At 35.4% G+C, this 26,116-nt stretch overlaps 3 protein-coding genes across 4 annotated transcripts in view; 2 read left to right on the forward strand and 1 right to left on the reverse strand.

Moving 5' to 3' along the window:
• The window catches only part of LOC136031976 (WD repeat-containing protein 37-like), a 41,201-nt gene extending 17,701 nt beyond the window's left edge, over positions 1-23,500 (reverse strand). The window contains exons 1-6 of the mRNA XM_065712010.1: positions 23,483-23,500; positions 14,028-14,291; positions 12,890-12,994; positions 11,882-12,070; positions 8,534-8,706; positions 1,039-1,294 (exon numbers count right to left, since the gene is read on the reverse strand). Of these exons, the coding sequence (XP_065568082.1) occupies positions 1,039-1,294; positions 8,534-8,706; positions 11,882-12,070; positions 12,890-12,994; positions 14,028-14,253 (949 nt within the window). The 5' untranslated portion in view covers positions 14,254-14,291; positions 23,483-23,500. The remainder of the gene's footprint in view (positions 1-1,038; positions 1,295-8,533; positions 8,707-11,881; positions 12,071-12,889; positions 12,995-14,027; positions 14,292-23,482) is intronic.
• Positions 23,501-23,615: 115 nt separating this feature from the next.
• The window catches only part of LOC136031983 (transmembrane GTPase Marf-like), a 503,142-nt gene continuing 500,641 nt past the window's right edge, over positions 23,616-26,116 (forward strand). Inside the window, exon 1 of the mRNA XM_065712044.1 lies at positions 23,616-23,629. The gene's annotated coding sequence lies outside the window, so the exon portion shown is untranslated. The remainder of the gene's footprint in view (positions 23,630-26,116) is intronic.
• The window catches only part of LOC136031977 (alpha-1,3-mannosyl-glycoprotein 2-beta-N-acetylglucosaminyltransferase-like), a 61,712-nt gene continuing 61,518 nt past the window's right edge, over positions 25,923-26,116 (forward strand). For both annotated transcript variants that reach the window (XM_065712011.1, XM_065712012.1), the window contains exon 1: positions 25,923-26,091. The gene's annotated coding sequence lies outside the window, so the exon portion shown is untranslated. The remainder of the gene's footprint in view (positions 26,092-26,116) is intronic.

Genomic DNA, 26,116 nt, shown 5'->3' on the forward strand with positions numbered 1-26,116 from the left:
AAACAAACACGTTTTTTAAAACCAAACTCAACTATAACGAATCATCAATTTCAATACGGCTCTGGACATGATGCTATTTAAAGAAGAGCCACCTGCATTTTCTAGCTCATTCCAAATATTTGAATTATGATAAATTAGAAATTACAAATTGAAAATGTTAATAGTAATAACTCTAGCACACTTTCGTCAACTATAATCGGTTGGAACCTACTATCTGAAAAAAAAAAACTCTTTCATAAATATAAGATGCAAAAAAGCATCAGGCTCCTATGGCGTACTTTTTTTATAGGTTTGAAAATAAAAAAAATGAGGAAAGACAAGATATATGCGTTTATTTCGCGTCGACAGAAATAAATAAAAGAGCTCAACGCTACAATTAAAAAGTAAGCATGTTACGACAATATGTGACGTGTACATCCGGCATTTTATAACTAGTTTGGAGAGAACCAAAGATGATGTCTTCAATGGGAAATCTCCAACACCAACGGGAACGTATCCGATCGCCTAACCAAATGATTTGGCTAGGTTAAATCAATGTTTGATTCAAGCCTAAATCCCTGCGAATGCGTCATATAACCGGAGTTTATCCTGAAATTTCTGTACCGTAAAAGAGAAGAACAACAAACACGGGGTGATTAGCCAGGATCTTCCTAATCGTACAGATGATTAATAAAATCTCTTGTCGGCCATTCTGAAGTTCATATGCTGAGCTTCATTCAAGTTCCATCCTGTTCCTATAATTATTACTAAAAAAACTAAAGATTTATGATAAGTCCAAGCAAAAAACTAAATACATAAAAAAAAGAGGAACTTAAAGGGTACCAAATTAACTTTGTGCCACATGTGCTCATGGGTGTGGCAAGGGCTCAGGGGAAAGTTTGCAAAGAAAAAGAAGAAAAAAAAAACTTGCATTATTTTATATTTTTGTATTGTTCAGTTTTTCAGTGAGCTACTTTTTTTTATACAAACGTCATAGTTTTGACAACGAAGGCTTATCTATGCAGCTCAAACAGCAAGACGCAAATAAATGATACTCACCAGAAAGTGTTTGTAGAGTTTCCATAGTGGATAAATCATAGAGAATTGCGGTCCTGTCCCATGAAGCTGAAATAATTTGATCCCCTCCAGATAGCCAGTCTGCAGCAATCACAACATTCTTATGACCATTCAATTCACATACAGGTGTGCGTAATGGAGCAGCACAAAAGGGGGGAGAGTCCATTACATCATCACCAACAGGCCTTTCATCAAAATAATTAATTGAATCCAATTCATCTTCAGAAGAAGTCGCTTTCTGAAAAAGAAGCAGTTGGTTAATTGACATGAATGCGAAGGAGTTTGAAGATGACACGAGACTAATTTATAAAAAAATGAGATTATTAGAGGAAGAATGTCTTGTAAAAAGAAGAAGAAAAGATTGTCATTAAGGACGACACCGGGAGATTTTTTCGCAAAAGGAAGGGTAAAACTAATCTAAATTCGGTGAAAAAAGAGAGAGCTTGCTTGTGCGGGGGAATTTTCAATAGCGTTTCTAGTTACACAAAGAAACTAAAATTAGACAAGAGTCAAGGTCACGCGTCCTCCCCAGCTCCATGTATTTGATTCCATCAGTATCAAACCAAACTGGTGCAATGGCCTGTACGGTAAATACAGGGAAGTAACGCCCTTTTTTGATAGTCTACAAAAAATTAAAATGGTATACCAAGTTGTTTTTCACCAAGTGTAGTTAATTTTCTCTTCCTTTGACAACATTCTGTTCGGTTGAAAAAAGCTGGAAATAAACAGCTGGAATGACAAAATACAAGTTCAACATAAGTAATCATCCATAATGTCTTAGAAATTTTCCGTTCTAATCAAAGAAGATTAATGCTGAAGCTTATTGATGATTTTTCGGTGATTACTTATCAATAAAGATCTCATAGGTGTGATAGAACTTGCTGGCAATGTAAGGCTTTGTGAACTGCCAATACAACCTCAGCTCCCCCCCCCCCCACCCTTCATCATAGAAAAGTCTTCTCGCCCCCCTAGACAAGAAGCTACGTATGCCCATGGCCGTGACATGGTATAGAGTTCGGAAATATAAAAAACCTGAAGTGGTGCTAACTGTGTTGCGAGAGCAACACTTTAGTTTTGTCGTGTTTTTTTTTGTGTGTGTGTGTGTGTTCCTAGCACCCCAATTTCAGCTTATTCCTAGAAAGTGGTAAGGGTTTAAACTCTCCGGTTTTTATGGAAAGTGTGGACCGGATTTACAAACATGACTTTGCATTTTGGAAAGCTCCGTATAACTCTTGCCTGGGGCCAAAAATCTACTGTTTCTACCCATTTCTGTTCGTGGCTTCAGCTGAGTTTATCATTCAGTTTTTTGCACTTGGGATTGGGGTAGAGAAATGGTATCACATATGCCTCTTAAACTCTAGAAGTTTAAGTTTCATTGCTAAAGAAATTAGAGTCTATCCTTTACTCCTTTCTAAATGATAACGTTAGAAACTTGGCCTACGGCAAAAAAGTCAACTTTTGAACTAAGACAGATAATTTTTTTCAACCGCAGTCGATAGCTCTTGATGAGCTGATCAAAGTATATGTCATTTGTTTTTTTGGTAGAAAAATTTCTTCATGAGATATACCAGTTTGAAAGTTTAAAGGGGTTGGCAACTTCAGTAGTAAGGTGCACACTGAAACCAAAAATAGGCCGATACCAATTGTGAGACATATAGAGGAGTTTTAAGCAACAGTCGGTTGTTAGCTCATAATCATCTTCGACAATAAGGGGTTCGCAACTTTTGCTAGTTGATGTACCTATTATTTGTTTCTGGTGTATTTGATGGTAAGATCAATTTGGTTCCAGTGGTAAAACATGTAGGGGACTTGTAAGTAATAATCGGCTGTTAGGCTACAATCATCTTCAGCGATGAGGGGTTTGCAAATTTTTCGAATTAATGTACCTAATATTTATTTTAAGATCCTTACAGATTAACAACTTCAGGGTTTAATCGAAGCAAGGAAACAAAACCAAAGTGTTGCTCTCGCAACACTTTACTCGACGAAGACAAACAAAGGTTGCCACAGCACCTCACGTTGCCCATGCAACGTAGATTTAATTTTGAATGTGTTCAACAGTTCAAGTGTGAGCTAGAATCTTAAAAATTTAATTGGAAAAATAGCCTAGAGTTTATTTTAACAACAAACAGAGTTTATTTGTTTTTACGGGGAGGGGGTGTGTGTGAGGACGATAAAGTAGGGCTGTGGATCATCCAGGGAAACACGGTGCTTTGTAGAAGTGCAAGACTGCCTTCTGATTGGCTAAATCCCTTAGAAAGAGCATTAGAAATTTTAATATGCGATTGAAGGAACTCTCTTTTAAGCTTCTACGTAACTTTTCTATAATTTCAACAAAATTTGTGTGGTGTATACTCAATGTATTTTAGATTTTGTCAATCACAATTCAATCTTAATGATTTTCGATGACTAACATTGAATCAAATAGGACCATTACTTCAGAATTCTCCGATTGATCGTAAATCAAAAGATGCACAACGTTCTTATACTTGCAAATTTGGAGATAGCTAGAGAAAAAACAAGCTGAAGGGTGACTTTAGGTCTTCACCATACAATTTGAAAATTCTAGTGCAACTCTGACATCTCTAAGGTGTATTATATTTACATGTCTGTTCAGAAGTATCTATAAAGCATATTATGGAAAGTTAACAAAATTTGGGGCTCTTACCCATAGGAAATATCATTTCAAACCCCCCTCCCACCCGAGGCTTTTTTAACCTTTCAATCGTTCTGATTAAAATGGCTATTTTGGAATTTTGATCTAATACCATTTGGGGTGACAAGGCTGCCTGAGAGACCATATGGTGTCTCAGTCATGTCAGAATAGCATCTAACTAGCTTTAGCCTAAACTACCTTCTAATTGGTAAACGAAATAGAAACGAAAAGTCGAAAAATTCCGATCAAAATTAAGTAATCTATTAACATTTCGGACGAAAACTTCGAACTTTGTGAGTGGTTTCCCCGTGGACACTTATTTGAAGATTCATTTTTATAATCGGAATTTCTTTTGTTTGGTTATTTTGACAGCTTTGAATTCCCTTAGGAACAATTATTTTAGCTCATTATTGCCGATAGGAGGTTGCCAATAGATATTTTTTTCGGGTGAATCTTATAAAAGTTAGGCTAATTGCTAGAATCCAGCCAAATAGTCAAATTGGAGCGAATTTCAACATTTTGCTTAAAGTGCTTCGACAGTGCTGTGCGGATCGCTTGGGAGCAAGCAAAAGAGGGGAGAGAACCTGCCGGAAGCGCCGTATAGGTACCTGCCGGTTTTAATTGGCCTTAAGTTGCAGGGAACGGGTGAGCAGGTCTCGACCTTTCCCTTGCTTTATCTGCACGGCTGCTCATCCTTTTTCTGCTTACGTGAGAGGAATGGCGAACATCAACTACTAATATAGCCCTTTGTGAAATGTTATCCGATGTTCACTGAATTTTAAAGATATTCCCTATTAATCGGTTGTAAGCACTGTCGTGAAATTTTTTGACAAAAAATCTGTCACATCAGCCGTCAGATTTATACTAGAGCTGTTAGTCAAAGAAGTTACTGTGTTGAAAGAGCGCAGAAACACAATTAGTACGTCACTGCTTTTAGAAGATGTGATCCTTGCTATGAAAGATTTGGACACTAAGGGTAATTTCCCACTCAAAATCACTATCATTGACCCATCTCAGACTACCATACCTCACGACGTAATTAACTCATTACCATGCAAATTAAATGAATGTGGGGAAAAAGTTGATGCAAGATAGATCGATGGAATGCCGGTCTCGAAGCAAAAACGTGGCCCACTCCCAGTGAATCTAAAAGTATCCTTCATGTGAAAGAAGCACCACCCGAAACTTATAAATATTATCAAAAGCAAAAGAATTTCTCAACTCCAAAAATTCCGGAAAAGTTCAGAAGGTAGTCACGACAAGCGACACGTTGGTATTGCAAACTAGAACTGAGAAAGATGCAGAAGCAATAGATAATTGCATAAAGTTAGACTCTACAGCTGTAGTTAGAGTTCAAAAACCAAAATTCTTGGCTAAATTCTGTGGCTAAATTTGTCCCAGAGGATGCTACAAATGAGGTGATTGAGTCTGCTATGGAAGGGATCCAAGAAGTGAAACGCTGGGGTACTTGCAAGTCAATGAAGCTAATATTCCGAGACAAAGCTGCGCTTGAAAAAGCACCGAAATACGGCATTTATGTTGGTTATTGCCATATCAAGGTGGAAAATAGGTTGCCGTACCTCCGAGGTGTATTAAATGCCAAAAGTTGGGCCATTTGCAACGAGACTGTCTAATACTACGAAGTGTTCTCGGCCGTAAGTGGTGCCCTGTTCGATTTTGGCACATAAACAGTGATTAACATAGAGTAGATCAATCTTTGTGCAAAAACATCCTTGACTCGACTCTTGATAAAACTAAAGTACCGTTCTACCTGCTTGCTCATTGTCCATGAGAAGACAGAATAGCTCTGAATATTTTTTGCTCCGAAATTGTACACTCGATAAAGTTGGCGGAATCAGTCTCTGTGCCAGTGGCAAAAGTGTACCCCAACACACGTAAAAAAGGATGAGATAACTTACTTGTCATGTTCATCAAAAAGAGATCCAAATTCTGGCACTAAATTTGGAAGGATTGCGACAAGCCCCGCTCTGGAGTAGTTTTTCAGTGCTTTCGGTATTCCAAAAAAGAATTCAACCGTAGTGTCGAGAATATACAAGTACAACAAGTGGAGGAATTGTCAAACGATTGTAAATATGACCTGATAGCCTGTGGAAACAATTCGCATCAAACAGGGCTAACGCTGAAATGCAAAGTCCCATTTCTGATCAAAGTTGGGTAAACCATTACAAGCATGTGTTTGCGCCACCACCCAATGAGCTGGACTCCACTTTCAGATCTAGGCTAGAAAAACAACAGGTAGCTTAAAACTCCACCGCACTGCGGTAATTATTTCTAAATGGCAAGTTGAAACAATTACAAAAACACTGAAAAACAACAAGTCTCCAGGCCTCAATAGGATCACTCAGAGACGCTTAAAAATTGGCACAGAACTTCTACATGAGTAGTTAGCCCTGCTTCAGTATTTAGTCCTAATGCGCATCGAGCAAGGATTCACACCTGCTAACTTTCATGGTGGCCGCACATCCAATATTCTGAATAAGAATAAATGTCCACTGCTTTGTAAAAGCTACAGGCCAATCACAGTTTCGTCGGGTATCACAGATTGTCAGTTTCATCGGTATATTATGTTACATGCTCTGATAAAAGACAAACAGCTTGGATTCAGGAATGGATTGGCTGTGGACACGCCCATCGGCTACTAAAGAGACTAATAACAACCACAACTCTGGTCAAAAGCCACTGTTTGTCTGCAGCGTCAACAGTGCTGTGGCCTTCGACTCAATCGTCACTCGCAAGCACTGTGCTGCCACTTAGATTCAGATGTAGATCCCAACATTGTCCTAGTTCTCCATGATTGGTACTCCTACACGCACACTCGTCTTGTTTTGGAATCAGAAATAACCGCTGGACACCTTAGGCAAAAGCCTTCTGAGCCTATTGAGCTTTCTAAGGGAGTTCAACAAGGGTCTGCTCTACGCCACATCATGTTCAATTCTACAATTTATTCCGTAGCTAGACTCATTAGAGGGACATTTTTATTGAGGGCGTAGATTCCACTTTTATTTCATATGCAGATAATTTGTTGCTCCTAAGCAGCACGCAAAGGAGTTTACAAAGCTAGTGACCCTATACACAATAATAGGACTAGGGGTGAACACTGTAAAAACGGAATTTATTGTTTTTAACAGTGCAAATCCAGCAGATGCTAGCCTCGTCATCGACGATATTAGAATCCAGCAGTCACAGTCTCTGAAATACCTTGGTATCACTTGCGGCCAGGCGCTTAGGTCCACTAGAAGCCTGTCGACTGAATCAATCTGTAGATCTATCGGATCGGCTTACAGGGAAACTGTCAAATGCAAGAGGTCATTCAGTCGTTTATTATTTTAAAACTCCTCAATGTCGTTGTCTCTCCCATAATTTGGCATATATCGCCCTTGTGGGAAATGTAGTCTTTCACCAAGCGTCGAAAAATACGAAGGACTTATTACCGATACGAAAAATTTTTGCTGGGATTTCCATTCAGGTTCTTTAACACGGATATTTCATCGATATGCGAAATGTTCAGTCCATCAACTGAAGTGATCGATGTAGAGCGCATAGAGCTTCAGTGCGATCTCTCAGCAAGCTATGCGATTCACCACTGACTCAACCATTTATGTGATTGTTTTTATTTGAATTTAGTTTTGTCGTTATCTATGTTTTTTCTCTTTTTCTTTTTTCTCCATTTGATACTCCGCTTTTTTCTCTTTTTTATTGTAAGCGGCCACAAACAAACAAATATATATATATATATATATATATATATATATATATATATATATATATATATATATATATATATATATATATATATATATATATATACATATATATGTAAAGCGGATTGAGATGGAGGAGGAGCGTGCGTAGCTGTATTGGCCTCAGGCAGCTTGGTACTACAGGAAGTAGTAGCAGTAGTATATATATATATATATATATATATATATATATATATATATATATATATATATATATATATATATATATCATGAAAAGAGAAATCACCAATGCTACAGCACAAACACAAAAAAAAAAAAAAAAAAAAAAAAAAAAAAAAGAGACAGAAGGAGAAAAGGAAGACTGTTTTCCTAAATTAGTGACTAATATAGACCAGCACTTGAATGAGGCCTTAACCCTACTCATCCATACAATCACATAGGTCAAACAGCATAGCCACACACAATCAACCATAAAGAATAATCCATGGACAGGCAGTCATGTCGTCAATAAGTATAAGTCGTCATTTACCAAACAATAGAGAAAATAATATAGACAAATAATTCAGAGGCAACACCCAACACAAGGGCTCATCAGGAGAATACACTGGCCTATATAGGGTTTCGCCACTCTAAATTCTCTACCCAGCACAGTGTTGTGCTGGGTATATATATATATATATATATATATATATATATATATATATATATATATATATATATATATATATTACAGAATAAACTGTGTTAAGTATAATAGTTTACTCGTCAAAACTAGGAGATATACAATAGCATGGAAAAAAGGTAAAAATCTAAATAAAAGACTCATTGCTTTTTTGGAAAGAAGGTGAGTTAGCAGAATGAAAGTTTAAGGAGTAGATCCAAAGTCTAAATTATGCCCCACCAATTTATTTGAAGTACCTACCAATATACAATTACATGTATATATAAATGGTAGTGACCTTTGAAAAAATATTAAGCCCCAGCTAACTTGCAGCACCGGTATCTTAATAATAAACTTAATCTACGTTAAAGTGGAGTCCTCTAAGCATTGCTTCCTGAGTTGCAGAGTATTGCGAAGTTATATAGGAAAACAGCTTACTAGTTGATCTTGTGAAATAGCAAGCTGCCACACATGACAAGTATGATCTCCAGATGCTGTTAAAACTAAATCTCTATTTGGATGAAACTTAATTGAATTGACAGATCCACTGTGACCCTGATATTGAAGGAGGCAACGACCATTATCTATACTCCACACTCCAGCGTAAAAATCTAAAATAATAAAAGAAACAAAAATTAAGAGCTATCCAGTTAATTTTAGGATATTCGAAGACCACGTAATAATTTTTTTTAACAATTATAACCATCATATTGAAAAGATTTTGAGCAACGTTCACAAACTATTAGAGCACTCATTGTAATCACAAAATAATAGTCATTATACAACGATATAGTTAGGGCCTAGTCTTAATTAAATATTGAAAAAAAATATTAGATTCTAGATCAGTGCATTTGTTAATAAGATAAAGGAGTTTTAGGGAGGAACAGAAACGGATTCGACAAGGTTATAAAGCTATACCATGGACTGGTAGTTCTTCGGGCGCTTGCACAAAATATACAAATGTAAAGAATGCCTGTACGTAGCACTCTTACATTTAGAAAAAAAAACTTGCGATAGTTTATCGGGGTTTCTTATGCCGGCCCCATTTTTCTCCTTTTTCGAAAATCAAGCTAATTTCCTCAGTCTCTTAATTCTCGATGGATAAATTTAAGCATAATAGATTTCATATCTTTAGAATTTTGATAAATAGGCAAATCTTTTGATGTGTATACTGTTATTAAAACTTGTTCTTTTTAGTTTTCGTTCCTATTAGCACGACTCACTCATGCTTGTAGTTCGGTACCACGAACTGTTTTTCAAATCCATAAATTTAAAAGCTGTTCGCACCCAAACAAAATATGGCAATATAAATTCATCATTTAAATATGTACTTTCACGAATAACAGCAGTAGGTATACAGAGTAGGCAGGTATGTTTTAAGTCTTCCTATTTTCGGATAAGGTCTAAATATGCTTGAACAGCTCCAAATTGAACTACAACTGTCTTTTGGAAAGTATATGCTGGTAATTAAAAACTAATTCAAAACACAGAAGAAAACAGAAAAATTAATAAAAATGAAAAATGAAACAACGAAGGCGGCAAATCTTTCAAAGAACCACGAAAATCAGATTTTATTATCCTAGTGAACCTCAATGAGGAAATTAAAAAAAAAAACATAAAACCACAGTAAATTATAGCTATTCTTAGGAAAAAATTGAGTAACAAGCTTATAAACAAATAATTGAAATACATGAGGACAACTCAATATAAAAGAAAATTAATATTTATATACCAGCTACAGAACAAGAAAATACATGAAGAGGGCTATTTGAAAAACAAGACGTGCTTTAACTTCGATCATGAAATCGAAGTGAATTTTTCAAATAATCTAATAAATAACTAAAGGATTTACAGGTAATCTTTCTTCTTTGTCACTCGTTGGGAACGGAAGTAATTTTGTTACAAGTTTCCCTAAGATAAAAGTTAAGACACACTGGTAAAACGGTTACCTGACCATTAAAACTGTGTAGTGTTTTTGCAATATAATCACTGGGCTCATTTTAAATCAACATATTTTAAGCAAACCATGGAGAAATCTGTGGAGAAGTTAAGCTTTTATTTAGTCGATAACTTGAACGTTTTTGTATATTTTTCCTCATAATCATTTGGACAAGGCGTAACTTTTATTTGATGGAAAATTGCATAGATTTATTAGATTTTTTTTGCTTAAGGGGTTAAAAGCAAGAGGAAGCCTCTGGAGAGCTCTGATAGCTCGTAAGGCCATAGAAATCTAAATACAACACATAAAAGTCGCTATAAGCTACCTTATCTATTTGTAGGACCCACTTTTTTTTTACTCAGAACCGTCAATTCTAATTCAAATTACCATACATTAAAGTTAAAACTTTGAAAATCAAGATCCAAAGTAAGCTTAAACTAGGCAAATCAAATCAAGATGTGATTTACAACAATAGTCTAAAAACTCCTCCTAAAAGACACTTTTGTGAAATAAAAGTTTTTGTTCGAAAGTCTACAGAAGGTAGATCTAGCTTTATGCACTAAGGAAAATAGGAGATTGATTCTAAAAAAAAAGAAAATGCATAAAGAGAATTCGTCTTCACAACTTGTAAAACTTCATTTCTCTCACTCAATGGAAAGTTACATGCTCAGTTCTGCCACACTCTCAAAAAATCTGAAGGGCTAAGAAGTGACTTTAAGATTAATAAAGTCCAAAGCAATTAATTCAAAACTTATAGCAAGATTTTCCTGGTCCAGTGTCATATCTTATTTTGGTTTTGATTTCTATATATTTGAACACAATTTGTTTGGCAGCAGGGTTATACTTCTCCAAAATATCTGATGCGAAAAAAAAGCTTTTCTGTGGAAAGTAAGGAGCAAATTAGAAGTTACAAAAGGTCGAAATTGGCTCGCATAAAATGTCAAATCTAAGGCAAAAAAAATAAAATGACGAGAAATTAACACAGATAAGGGCGGTGTTGCCGCTTCTTGAGCAAGGAATTACGTTATTAGTGCTATGCTCAAAATAAAACATATTTTGAACACTCTTTTTAGCTACAATTACTGGAATAATAACAATAAAAACCACAAGAATAATCAGGTTCCCGACAGTCAGGGAATTTTTTTATTAAAATAGCTTATTTTTGACAATCAATTTATTTTTACTCTTTCAAAACGACCTACATTTTGTTTATATTTGTTTTCTTTTAATTCGATTTCAACATGGAATAAAGAAAATTGATAGCTAAATAAAGAACTTAAAACGTCAATTGGCAGTTCCTGAAGTAATTTGTTCAGCTCTTAATAAACTGCAAATTACTCTCTAGCGTTTAGTACAGTTAAATCTTCATTCATTTTAATTTCTGCTTCAGGATTTCATTCATTCATTCGTAGTATGAATGAATCATCTTTGTCTGTTTTATGTTTGAACTATCATATGATTGTTTCTGCAAGTTTAAGGAAGACGGGACAGGAACTTCAACTACTTTAAGGTTTTAAAATCACTCTTAACTTTTCATAGTAATTTATATAGAGTATTTTTCATAGTAATTTGTATTGCACCATTGTGCTGACATTCCCCAATGACTCTTCAAATTCAGAGGATATCAAACGACGCAAAAAATTTCCTTTTGGATTACAGTAATATATTTTGATAGAACATCAGATACACTCTATGATTTAGGGCATTACGGTATCTTGTATCTCAAATTCTGAATTTCTTCTAACTTATAATAAGAGGAAGTAGTAATCAAAATACCTTTTAATATTTTCTTTATTTAGTTTTGCTGCAGGGATGAGCATTTCAAACAAGTTAACTGAATTACTTACCAGCAGACGCGGTTCCAAACACTGCAATCCCAGGTTTAGTTGATATTTCCCAAATACCATCCCGATGGCCACGGTATTCTCGAACCAAAGTACAAGAATAGGATGGCCCTTTGAAACTAGAAACAATTTTACTCGTTTGAGCTTTCAAGCGATATCCAGGCTTAAATCTTGGCACTTCTTTTGGCTGACCTAGAGATCAAAATAAAAAATGACTAATTCATATCCTATCGAGGGGGAGAGAGAAAGAGAGAGTGAGAGAGAAAAAGAGAGAGAGAAAGAGAAAGGGAGAGAGAATCTCTCTCTCTCTATATATATATATTTCCATACATATATGTATTCCTATACATAAATGTTTTTCTAATATCTCTGCACATATATGTATTTCCAACTCATATTCTTGACAAAAGCAGTTTCCATTACCAAGATAGATTTTACAGACTTGTTCAAAAAAAGTATCCTTAAAAACATTGGATATTATCCTATAAAAAGATATAGACTTAAGTTTGTAAAAAGAAACAGAACTTTTTTTTGCAAATGACCCAGACAGGGATTTATTTCACAAACAGACAGGTTAGGATCGCTCCACCCCAAATAAGACAAAAATTAAAGTTAAAATCTAGCCTTTAAGGGGTTTGAGGCAGTGGTAGGCCAACTTTCATTTGTAGTAACTATTTTAATTGTTTTTATTCCAACTTGTTATATGACATTATTTCAGCTTGTTACAGGTTTTAATATTGTTCTCTAATTTTCTTTGACATTTCTTTTAGGAAAACGATTTATTTAATCAAATTCTATTTTATCCATTAGCAAAAACAAGAAACATTATTATAGAACAATATTGCAAAAATATTCATAAACTTTTTATAGGTAAAATACCAGCTCAACTTGTAACTGCTTATTTAAAATAATGATTGTCATGACTAGAGGTCTATCAATATCAGTAACAATGCCACCAACAATTCAAAAAAAGAAGGTGAAATTCATGTGCACAAATAGTGATCTGCCTACCTTTCACCTTGGAAGAAGCCGGTTTAACTAGCTCAATGTCTACTGAATCACTCTTCTCCAAACCAAAAGGTATTTTCTCCGACTGGGACTCTATCTGGCCCCGCACTAAAAAAAAGAAGAAAAAATTAGTGTAATACTGAGAGGAGGCAAAATACAGACAAAATTAAGAAATTTGGCAATTATGAATAACAGTTTTCAAAACAATATGTTTTCTAATAAGATAATCATCATAGGTTTTTAAAATATCAAATTTCTGGTTTCCCACTGTGTTAAGTATACGGATTATTAGAGGTTAATCAACTCAATATCAGTCAGAGTTTGATCCAAGCAAAGTTGAAGCTTTAAAAACTGCTTTTTGGCCATTTTAGACATCCTTCCAGGAAAGTCTGCAGATGCCCTCTCCCCTCCCCTCAGAAATTACTCAACCACTAGCAGTTTTGCCAAGGGTTGCTGTAACACCCCTTAGTAGCCTTTTGATTTTGATTTGACACCAAGCTCAAGACAGGTAATGGTAAGGTTAACTCATCTGGAAAGTGTTCACCCATATTTAGCAAGAAATATATGATTCAAATCCAGCACAAGTAAACCACTGTTTTAGATACTTTTTATTATGAATATATATCCAAAATCAACTCCAAACACTAAAATAGAATTGGAGCAGTGACAACAATCATATCTGAAAATAGAGGAGGAGGGAGTCCTTGAAATTAGTATTGAGGTCTTCTCACCACAGAAAATAAGATCATAAGATGTTCTTAAACACCTAAAGACAAGCATCTGCTTCTTCCCCTCAACTTTTTGAGGAACAAATCACTGAGGGTCCAACCTGTGTAAACCAATGACTAAGATTCCCTATCCACCATTGAGAGGATCAGATCATTTTTTCCTATTGAGGGATGGGGGTGATAACAAATAAGCAAAATCACATTTGAGGTCAATATTCAATTCTACAGTGGGAGGGGGTTGGACAGACTTTGAATGGGAATTTCCTCCACACCCCCATCCATCTCTACATATGATTATATCCCTATATAGCAATGTTATTATATTTAAGACACATTTAATTACAGCACCAAAAGTTTACAAATTAAATAAATAAATAAAAACTTAATTGCAGTCTCAAAAGTTAAATACTTACATCTTAAGTTATCTAAATAAAGCCTTTCGAATTCTCGTTCAACCTCAGCAAAGAGCTGGTGTAATTTCTGTCTATGCTCTTCTGGAAGTCGCCCATCATAATTTATTTCCAGTTCCTTTTGCAAAAAATTTGGATCACTTCCATCCATGATTAATTGCCCATTGCCTCCAGATCCAGTTTTTTGAACCGCACTGCCCTTTCCTGGCCTCCCAGGAACTATGTTCATGCTGGTCAAAATGATACAAATTCCAAACAAAACATTACCTGTAAAAGTCTTGAATTAAAAATATCCATGCAGTAAAATGGGTTCATTGTAAAATTCGTTTTTCAATTATGAAATTGTAGCAACAATTTTCATTTGGCTTTGGAAGGCAATACAGAAGTTGTACTGAAAAGTAAATTCAACTCAAAATGCTGCTATGAAGCCCAAGAATAAATCATGAATAGCCTTCTTAATTTACTATTTACAACTATTTCTAGCCTGTAAAAAATAGTGCTAGGACAATTGACATAAATGGAACCAGAAAACAGGGGATAGACTAAAATTAAGATTGAGGAAATCTCTCTAATTCTCGATGCTTTATTTTTGAAATAAAAAAGGGTGCCTTAGGCACTTTATTAAGTGGATTATTCTAATATATGTACTAGAATTTTCAGCAAGTCTTTATTACCCTATAACTTCTGAAAATAGTAATAATGAATTTCTCCTTCTCTATAAATGGAATAAAAAAAAAACACGTCTTTTTAACTGAAAGTTAGGAATGACATTATAACTTAAAACAAACAGAAATGTTTCTGTATATAAAAGGGGCTGTCCCCTCCTCAACGCCTCACTCTTTATGCTAAAGTTTGACTCTTTGTCTCAACTCTATTTTTAAAACAATAAAAAACTCTTTCATATATGGAATAATTTCTGTATGCTTTAAGTTTTAATGTTACTTTTTAGTGTCAGTTAAAAAAAACTTGTTTTTTTATTTCATTTCTGATCGTTGTTTAAATAGCGCCAGGATGTCTGGCTCCACCTCTACGAAAAATCTCCCTCCCCACAAAAATATCCTCTGGACAATTCAATCCTGGTAAAAAAAAAATTTACGCCAGACAAGTACACTTAACATCTCCACGTGTAAAATTGGATCTACAAAGAGATAGCAAGACATATAAAGAAATTTTGTATAGGAATTCTGGCAAATTCCCCCTGAAAAGTTTGCCCCCTGGAAACTTCCATCTCCATGAAAAATATCCCCATGCAAAATAACCTTAGCAGAAAATTCGTCCTCTCCTCACCACCAAAAAAAATGTGTTCATATTTCCCAACGGCAATACTATGCATAAACAATGGAAAAATTTTAGAACTTAAAGACCTTTCCCCAGGGACTGTGGGGGATCATTTTAACTCCAAAGACATAGTATTGGGCTTTCAAATATCCTGAACAAAATAACTATCTCAAAATTTTGATTGGACAATTTTCGGGAAAAAGTGGTGCTGAAAAGGGCCTAGTTACCCTCCAATTTTTAGCTCACTTAAAAAGGGCAATAGAACTTTTCATTTCCGTTAGAATGAGCCCTCTCCCAACATTCCAGGCCCTTTGGGTTGATACAATTAACCCTGGAAAACAAGAGTCAAGAGCTCATATGGCATTTGTGACGAGGTCGGGAGAGCCAAGAGCTTATTCCCACTAAGTTTCATTACAATCTCTCCACTCTAAGCGTTTTCCAAGATTTGTGGTTCCCCTCCAGCTCCTCCCAATGTCACCGGATCTGGTCGGGATTTAAAATAAGAGCTCTGAGACACGAGGTTCTTCTAAATATCAAATTTCATTAAGATCCGATAACCCATTGTAAGTTAAAAAATTTTCTAATGTTTCCAAATTAACCATCCTTCCACGCCCCCCCCCCCCCAGATGGTCAAATCAGGAAAGCGACTATTTCTAATTTAATTTGGTTGGGTCCCTGATATGCCTGCCAACTTTCAGCGACTGCTATATTGATCATGTATCTAGTTTCAGATCTTCTTCGTGTAAAAATTGGTATAGTCCAGGATTCAAACCTGAGACTTCTCATTACCCTAGGCAAGAATCATAACCCAAGACCACAAGTCAGACTTAAGTAGAACAATCATTTGTTTTATTGGCAAATAAAATTCTTCTCTACTATCTTGTTTGCTCAGTCCCCCCAGATGGTCAAATCTGGGAAGAGACTATTTCTAATTTAATCTAGACTTATCCCTGATATGCCTGTCAACTTTCATTGTAATAGCTTATCTGGAATTGCCCAAAATAGCAAATCCCCCCAAACTCCACCAAAGAGAGCAGATCAGGTCTGGTTATGTCAATAACGTATCTAGGACATGTGCTTATTCTTCCCACCAAGTTTCATCCTGATCTCTGCACTCTAAGTGTTTTCCAATATTTCTGATTTCCCCCTCCAACTCCCCTCAATGTCTGAGAAACAAGGTCCTTCTAAATATATCAAATTTCATTAAGATCTGATCACCTATTCATAAGTTAAAAATACTTCATTTTTCAAAATTTTTCCAAATTTACTGTCCCCCCCACTCCCCCCCAGACGGTTGGATCGGGGGAAACGACTATTTCTGATTTATTTTGGTCTAGTCCCTGATACGCCTCCCAAATTTCATCAGCCTAGCTTATCTGGAAGTGCCCAAACTAGCAAAACAAGGACAGACAAACCAACAGAAATTGTGATTGCTATATGTCACTTGGTAAATACCAAGTTCCATAAAAACAGGCAAATAAAGACACATCTAGAATCTTTCTTCTGTCAAAAAGTACAATTTTCCATATTTTTGGAGATAGGAGTTTGAAACCTCTACAATAGGCTTCTTAATCTGCTGATTTTATTTTATTATTAAAAAGTGGTAAGGGCTTAACCTTCATGATTTATTATGGGAAATATGGACCTTGGGCTGAATTAACAAATAAAAATCATATTTTTGGAGATTTATTTGTAATTGTTGCCTGGGACCAAAAAAAATGGCTTCTTTTGATAATTCTGCCAAAGCCTACAGCATGTGAGTTGATGTGGAGGTTCAGAGTCTATGTTGAGAGGAAAAGCTGAAGTTCTGCAGTGACACTTTTATTCCATCAAGCCATGTTTCTGGCTTTTGATTGGAAAGTTCTGTTCAAGCAGGCAATCAGCCAGGTGCCACTTTCAAACTGATATTGGACTAAAATCAAAAAGTATTTTAGATGAGGAACAGTTACCAGGTCCCATTACAAAAGAAAATGGAGCCTTCACATTGGTCTTTTGTAAGTAGTGATTTAGAAAAGAAGGACCATAGCAAGAAAATCATCTTCTGAACCAAGAAAGATAGATTTTTTTTTAAAATAATGATTATTAGTCCTTGACTAGCTGACTACATTATGTTCTTTTCTTTGCACAAAATCATTCCACAATGTACATAATTTTTGAAAAGTCAAGGGGATGACAACTCCTGTGTTGTGATGCAACATTGAAAAAACGACAGCTAAGAGCTCATATGGCACTTGTGACAAGATTGGAAGAGCCAAGAGCTCATACGGTATGAGCTCTAGCAAAATTCCAAGAATCAATAGATTCCTTTAAGGAAAATCAGAGGCTTAATGCTGGTCGGGATTTTAAATAAGAGCTCTGAGACATGATATCCTTCCAAACATCAAATTTCATTAAGATCTGATCACCCATTCATAATTTAAAAATACCTCATTTTTTCTATGTTTTCCAATGTAACTGTCCCCCACTCCCCCCAATTTTTTTTTTTAAATTTGATCTGGTCTGGTTCCTGATACTCTTGCCAAATTTCACTATCCTAGCTTACCTGGAAATGCCTAAAGTAGCAAAACCAGGACAGACAGGCAGACAGACAGACCAACCAACAGAAATTGTGATTGCTAAATGTCACTTGGTAGATACCAAGTGCCATAAAAATCTATGCAGGAACTTTTAAGTAACAATTGGTTGTTATTCCCTAGTCATCTTTTGGAACTGTCCTTGTTTGCTTGCTGGTGTTTCTATTACTTGCTCCAGATGCATTTGAAGGTACAAAATTTGCACCTTCTCTGTCTGCTACAGAGAAGGACATGTAAGGGAGAACATGTTGTTAGGGCACAGTCATCCTATTGGTTAAGATGTAAGAAACTTCTGCAAATCAATTTAACTTTTATATGCTGACAAAAGTGGGGAAACAGAATTTAGAGGCAAGTGAGGGAAGTTTAATGAAAAGTCAGTTGTTAGACCATGGCCATCTTCAGGGACAAGGGTTATGCAGATCTACTGACTGATGTATCCTTACCTTATTTTTAGAAATTGCCTATCTTTCTTTACTAGTATTATTATGAAAATCAACAAATAGCTTTTTAGTATGAACAAAGTTCAACAAGATTATGTTGCAAGTTTTGAGCTATTTCATGAGACATGACATTTAAAAGATGTCAATGAGCCAGCAATTTTAGATTTAATGAGCATATTGAAAGAAAGAATTTGGATTAAAAATTAGAGATAACTTAGACACTTGAAAATAACATTTGGCTGTTTACAATGGTCATCTTTGTGGATGACGGTCTTGCAACTTTTCCTAGTTAATGCACCAATTACTGGTTCCTTATCTACATTTCAGGCTAAGACAAATAGTTTGTCTCTATTTACTTTGTTTCTGATACATTTGAGGGTAGAAAAATTTGTCTCCATGCAATTATGCAGCTACTATAAATAAAAATGCATCACAATGCAGTAATATGATTCTGAAAGTTAGGGACAGCTACATAGTACATATTAGGCTCTATAAGATGCTGTTATATGTTTAAACCCATTTACCTTAAATTTTAAATTGCAGCTTGAAGCAATGTAAAGATTTCCTTCTTGTAGGCTCCATGAAGAATTAAAGACGAGTTGAAGACTCATGGGCTGCCCAGTCATACTTCCACTCTACATCACTCCATTCAACATCCACTCTTGATTTGAAAGTTTCAAGACAAGTTGCACAGACAGCATATTCTGACAGTCTATTCCAAAGGCTGGTGACTTGGTTTGAAAAGAACTGTTTTCTCTGGTGGAATCTGCATGATGTCTTAGACAGTTTCTTTGAGTGACATCTGGTAGAAGAGGTGATGGCAAACAAGAATGAATCAGGGAAAATGTTTGTTGAGATAAGTTTGAAGGCAGTTATAAAATCACCGCGTTTGCACCTATATGTTAGGCTTGGTAGTTTGTGGCAACAAGGATGCTCACAATAGGGGACTGTTTGAAATTTGCTAATCAATTTTGTTGCTCACCTTTGGGCTGCTTCTAGGATGGATTTGTCTTTTTTGTAAAAAGGGGATGCAAGTGTCATGCCAACTTAAAGTTTTGGTCAAACAGGGCTTTATATAGGGTTGTCATGACTCCTGGCAAGCAGCTGCTGATGGTTCTCTTTATTGTTCCTAGGGTCTGGTTAGCCGAAGAAGCAGCAATAGCAGTATGAGAATCAAATTTAAGTTTCTCCTCAACCAAGACACCCAGATCTCTATTCTTGGGAACAGCCTCAAGTGGTAGGTCATTGAGAGTGTATCTAAAACATAAGTTTTTTTCTCCAAAATGAAGGACATGGCATTTAGATCTGTTGAAGCTCAATAACCAGGTACTTGCCCAATTATTAAGCTCATTTATATCACGTCAAAAAACATTTGCATCAAGTTGGTTTCTGATACCACAAACGAGTTTGGAATTATCTGCACATAAAGTTAAATAATTGTGTACTACATTAGGGGCATCATTAATAAAATATAGAAAAGGGTAGGGCCAAGGAAAGTACCTTGCAGCACACTGCTCTTGACTGGCAATGAATTTAAATACGTTGGCATTCCACAAGATGTGAATATTATGACCTGTTGAGTTGTTTCAGCAAGGAATGCCTTAATCCAGCCAATAGCTTGGTTGTTTATTCCTGCAGCATGTAACTTGACAATCAGTCTCCTGTGGCAGACCTTATCAAAGGCTTTGGCTACGTCATAGAGGGCAACATCAACAGGAATTCCCTTGTCTATTAGATCTGTAACAAGATTGTAAGACTGCAGTAAATTTGTGTCAACAGATCTACCACTTCAGAAACCATGCTGAGAATGGTGAAGGATGCTATTCTTTTCAAGATGTTTAATAACAGCATCATTAACTATTCCTTCAATCACTTTGACAACAGAAGAGATAATACTCATTGGCCCGTAATCTGCAGCAGAATTTCTTTTTCCCTTTTTGAAAACAGGGGTTATGTATGCTTTTTCCAATCAATAATATGATAATAATTAGAAAAATTAGGGACTAACTGGCAATTTATTCAAAATCTCTTCTTATACCATTGTCAACTTTGGCAATTAGGGGATGATATCTTTTGCTAGTGGATATGCCTATTATTGGCATCTGATGCACTTGCTACAAATTTGGCTCCATGTCTACTATGGAGATGGTCATTTAGGTAGGAATGAGTTGTTAGAGGATGGTCACTTTTGAGTATGAGGGTATTAGAAACTTGTGTAAATTTGTTTTACTTTTTTGAATCTCTTTGCTACATTTGGCCTTTGTGGGGGAAGTTTGAGGGGTAGTACCATACCCCCTTTTAATGAAAATTGGTGATTTTGTATGAGCAGATGCCCTAGATATCCTACATACATTTAATTTATAGAGAAGAAACTAAACCAAGGTGTTTCATAAATTGTTTGTTAGAGAATAGTCATGTTTATGGGTGAGAGATTAGAAAATTGTATAAATTAGTTCATCTTTCATTGCTCTTTAATACACTTGAGGGTAGGGAAAATCATTGTAATTTAAAACTAAATGTTTATGCAATAATTATAAAAAAAAAACAAAAAACACAAAGATGTAGGGTCTGAATTATTAGTAGTTTATTTATATGATTCTTCAGATCAACAAATAGCTTTATAGTAACCTATTAACCAGGTTCAGTAATATGTATTGAAAGTTTTATTTCTGAAAACATGTCTCTATGTAGTTATGCAATGACTGTCCAACTTTTGATCTCTTAAAGTTAGACAATCTTTGTTTTTTGGAAGTCAAATCTTCAGAAATAAATCTAAAGCTTAAATTAGGCATAATAAAAATTGTTTTGAGCCTTAAAGTACCTTTGCTTAACCTTATAAGGTTCAAGAATTATGTGGCTATAAAATAAATATTGCAAAAACCCTTATCTTCTTTCCATAAGCTTGCCATGTTTTGATAATTATGCCTAGCAGATAAAAGTGGTAGCTAAAAAAAAAATGATGACATTTTTACCTAGGACTAGCAATCTAGAAGTTGTAAGTGAACTCATATAAAAAAGAACAAACATTTATTCACACATGCAATAGGCCTACAATGAAATTTTTTGCTGGCTCCAGCTTTTGAAATTCTAATTCTTGTAATCCCACCAGGAACTTAAGCTATATCAGGGTTTTGGTGATACAAGATTATATAACTGACATAGGGACAATGTCAGTTATTACACACTACTCAATTCTTTTTTGTTTGTGCTCTCTGATCTATAATAATCAATTTTCTTGAAAATGCCCCCCCCCAATGCTCTATTTAGCACAAAACATACATAAAAGCTGAAGAAAACTCTAAAAAACTGACATTCTTGCTTTATAATAAGAGGGCAAGGGCATATGCCAGTAAACTGATAATAGGCCTATTTAGAGAGGTCATAAGAAAAGATTCAAGTGATGTTTTGGCTTGATGCTCTTCTAGCACTTAAAAGCAGGATGACATTATATGCTTATGATTCTAAGGTAAATGGTCCAGCTAGCACTCTTGAAGATACTTCCCAACTTCAAAATGACCTTTATCTCCTTAGTGTGTGGGCAAAATCTTGGCTACTCACTTTCAATGTGTCAAAATGTCATGTTTTACACTTAAGGCACAAGAATATCAATACAACTTACTCTCTTTACGGTCAGCTTCTTTCTCCAGTGTTGGAAGAATGTGACCTAGGAGTAATTGTTGACAATGATCTTAAATTTAGCACTCATGCAAAGAAGGCAGCAGCATCAGCTAGCTCATCACTAGGGCTCATAAAAAGAACAATTTCCTCCCATTCTCCTAAAATTCTGAGCCTTTTGTATAAGGGACTTGTTTGGCCAAGGCTTGAGACAGGCATGGTCCTTGCATCCCCCTTTTTCAAAAAAGATGCTAAAATTCTTGAAGATGTCCAGAAAAGAGCTACTAAGATGGTGATTGGACTGCATAAGCTCCCTTACCCTACAAGGCTATGCAAGCTGAAACTCCCAAGTCTGGTTTATAGAAGAAGACAGGGTGATGCCATTCTGGTTCATAAACTTATTAATTCAAAGGCAGTTCCTGGTCTTCTTCCTCTGGCATCTCAGGATTCTTGTACAAGGGGACATAACTTGAAGTTATCCATGCATTTCTCCTCAAAGCGGCAATGCACCCATTTTCTTACCAACCGTGTTGCCAACCTCTGGAACAAATTACTGCCAGATACCATTGCTGCCCAAACCACAGACAGCTTTAAGAACCATCTTGACAACAAATGGTAAAAAAAAGAATGGAAGTATAACTGGGAAGCACTCAAATCAGCAACATCAAACCACTAGTCAAGCATATGTATTCAACTATGTGTCATGTGTTATCAGCTCTGGAGTTTCTGCAAGAAAAAATCTTTATATTGCTCCAAGCTGCGATTTAAGGTAATTTAAGGTAATTGTCCTGCCATTGTGTCAGTTATGGAATTGTATATATAATTACTAGGCTTTTCTCTTAAAGTGAAGAATTCAAGGTTATAAATCTTTAAACTAGGCTGTTATAAATCTGTGCTATAAAGAACTTAATTGCCAGAAGTGTCTTAAAGTTTTGTACAGCAATAGATCTGTGTTCTGAGGTTCCTCTTTAAGCCTTTAAAATGCAATTGTAAGAGATTATTAAAGGACAGTGCCCTTAAGAAGGGGAAGGGTGGAGGCAGCTATTTTAAAATACCTTCCCAGGAGAACACTGAGGCTCTAGATTTATTCCTGAAATTTTTGCTCATCTTAGTCAGCTGCTTCCCTAGATAGACAAAAGCTCCTCCTGATTATTAAATTAGAAAGTGAATAGGCCTATTTATTGTTTTAGTCTTTTTGAATAATTGTTGGGCTATGTAAGGAATCACTAGAAGGGGGATTTGATTGTAGTGATTGGCATACAATAGGCCTACTTGAAGACAAAAACAGATCAAGTAGGCCTAGTGCATTCATTTTGTCCCTAGACTATAGGCCTATCAGTTATGGTATCTTGTACACATTAACCCTTAGAGCAATTATTTGTATTGATGATTAGCCTAGCTTTCTCGGAATAAAGAAACAGCAAACATAATACCTAAACCTCAAAACATTTAAAGCAAATCCTCTAATATTTAGGAGTCCTTCTTCTTCTGTTTCAGTAAGTGAGGCCTTTTCAATTGAGACCACCTAACTAAAACGAACAAAAATTATTACGTATATCAGGGGTTTCGTTCCCACCTCAATGCCACGATCTTTGGGCTAAAGTATTTTAGTAATTTCAAAAGAGCTATATATTCTAATTAAACGGCCTTTGTGATACAGGAGTAATCCCTAAGGAATTGGAACAAAATTTGAACTTAAGTGTAAAGAGTAAGGTGTTGACGAGGGGGCGAATATAGGAATATGCAAGTTCGTTACGTAAGCTAATTTGTAAGTTACGTATATTTATTACTAATGAAAACGTTCGGAAATAAAATTAAAGGCTCTAGTGGCCTTTATAAATAACCAAAAAATTGAAGGGCGACTAAGCCCCCTCCTCCACCCTTTTTTTCAAAATCGTCAGATCAAAACTTTGAGAAAGCCATTTAGCCAAATAAAGTAAAATTAATATCCAAATTGTCTTTTAATTATTCATGTACAGTAAGCCCAAATCAAAAGCAGTATTAATTCAAAAACATTGAGAAATTAAATAAAAAAACGCTTTTTTATATTGAAAGTAAGGAGGGACATTAAAACTTAAAATGGACAGAAATTATTCTGTATATGCAAGGGGCTATCCTCTCCTCAACGTCCTGCTCTTTACGATAAAGTTTTTTATTGTTTTAAAAAGTAGAGTTGTGAGCAAGAGTCAATCTTTAGCGTAAAGTGCAGGGCTTTGAGGAAGGGACATCCCCTTTTCAATACAGAATAATTTCTGTTCGTTTTAAATTTTAATGTTCCTCCTTACTTTCAGTTAGAAAACTTGCTTTTTTTATTTAATATAAGATTAATTCCTTCCACTGAAGGGAGGTTATTGGTTACATCAAAATTTACTTAATGTTCCTTCATGTCATGTGAAAACCCTTTTTTCAAAACATGGTCCTAGAGACCTTTTTTCTGGGCTTAGTTAGCCTTTTTTTCCAAAAGAGAATTTATGGGCCCACACCTTAGTAGATAATATGCAACAATATGATACTACATAGTCTAAGGCTTAATTAGAATAAATAGCTCTTTTGAGATTACAAAAAATACTTCAGCCTAAAGAGCGGGGCATCGAGATGGGAACAAACCCTCTCATATACGTAATTATCTCTGTTCGTTTTAAGTTGTAATGTTGCTCCTTACTTTCAGTTGAAAAAATTATTCTTTGAAATTTAATTACTGAAAGTTTTTGAATTAATGCAGGTTTTGATTTTGGCTCACTGTATATGAATTATTAAAACGAAGTTTACATATTAATTTTACTTTTTTCGGCTAATGACTTTTTAAAATTTTGATCGGACGATTTTAAGAAAAAAGGGGCATGGGAGACGGCTTAGTTACCTTCCAATTGTTTTTGGTTACTTAAAAAGGCCACTAAAGCTTTTATTTTATTTACAAACATTTTTATTAGTAATAAATACACGTAATTTACAAATTAACTTACGTAACGAACTTTTATATTCGTATATTTTCTTACGCTTATGAAGGACTTCGCCCCTTCGTCAATACATCTCTCTTTACACTTAAGTTCCAATTCTGTTCTAATTCTTTAAGAATGACTCCCTGAATCACAAAGGCCATTTAATTAGAATAAATAGCTCGTTTGAAATTACTAAAATTACTTTATTGCGAATAGTGAGGTGTTGAGGAGGGGAGGAATCCCTCATATACGTAATAATTTCTGTTTGTTTGAAGTTTTAATGTTCCTCTTTGCTCCCAGTTGAACAAACTTGTTTTTTTGTTTAATTTGTTATTGTTTATTAAAATAACACTGGAAAATCCAGCGCCCTCTCGATGGAAATTATCTTCCTCCAAGATAAATTCCTCTATGGAAAGATCCTTTCACATAGCCCCCTCTCCCACCACCAGAAAAATTCCCCCTGGAAACGTCAATGTACTTCCCAATAATTAATACTATATGTAAACAATGGGCAAAGTCTATAATTTGAATCCCTTCCCCCGGGGACTGTGGGGGATTTAATCGTCCTCAAGGACATAGTTATTGGATTTTTCGACTTTGCTGAACAAAATAGCTATCTCAAAATTTTGATCCGGTGACTTTGGGGAAAAATGAGCTTGGGAGGGGGCCTAGTTGCCATCCAATTTTTTTCGTAACTTAGAAAGGGTACTAGAAGTTTTAATTTCTGTTAGAATGAGCCCTCTCGCGAAATTCTAGGACCACTCGGTGGATAAATAGGTAAAAGAAGTTCAATGGGTAAGCTAAAAATTCCTTTTTTGGAAAATTTGAGCGGAGATCCTTTGCCTGATTCCATACTGCCTAAGCAAGCAAGCAAAATATTTAGTTGATTCTAATTAGTCTTTTCTTTATACCGGAGCAATCATAGACCATTTTACACTCTCATGTTCAGTGATTTGTGTTACAAGTAAAAAAAAAAAAAATGGCGATATGAAACCAAACCACTTTGGTAACTCTGCTCAGATAGCCATCTATCATACAGTTTTTCCTTTTCGACTTTATGAGCAATGTTTTCAAACGATGAAACATGCGATTTAGTTGATGACAGCCCTAATTGCTTATAGGCGTATTGTAGAGGGCAAAAGCCGTGTGTATTTGTCTCTACAATCATTTATATATTTTTTCGGAAATATCTCGGTAGAATATACAAAAGTATCTAAAAAAGGTAAATTTTTCCTTCAATAACTACT

This window comes from Artemia franciscana, chromosome 10 (assembly GCF_032884065.1).
Source record: "Artemia franciscana chromosome 10, ASM3288406v1, whole genome shotgun sequence".
NCBI classification, from domain to species: domain Eukaryota; kingdom Metazoa; phylum Arthropoda; class Branchiopoda; order Anostraca; family Artemiidae; genus Artemia; species Artemia franciscana.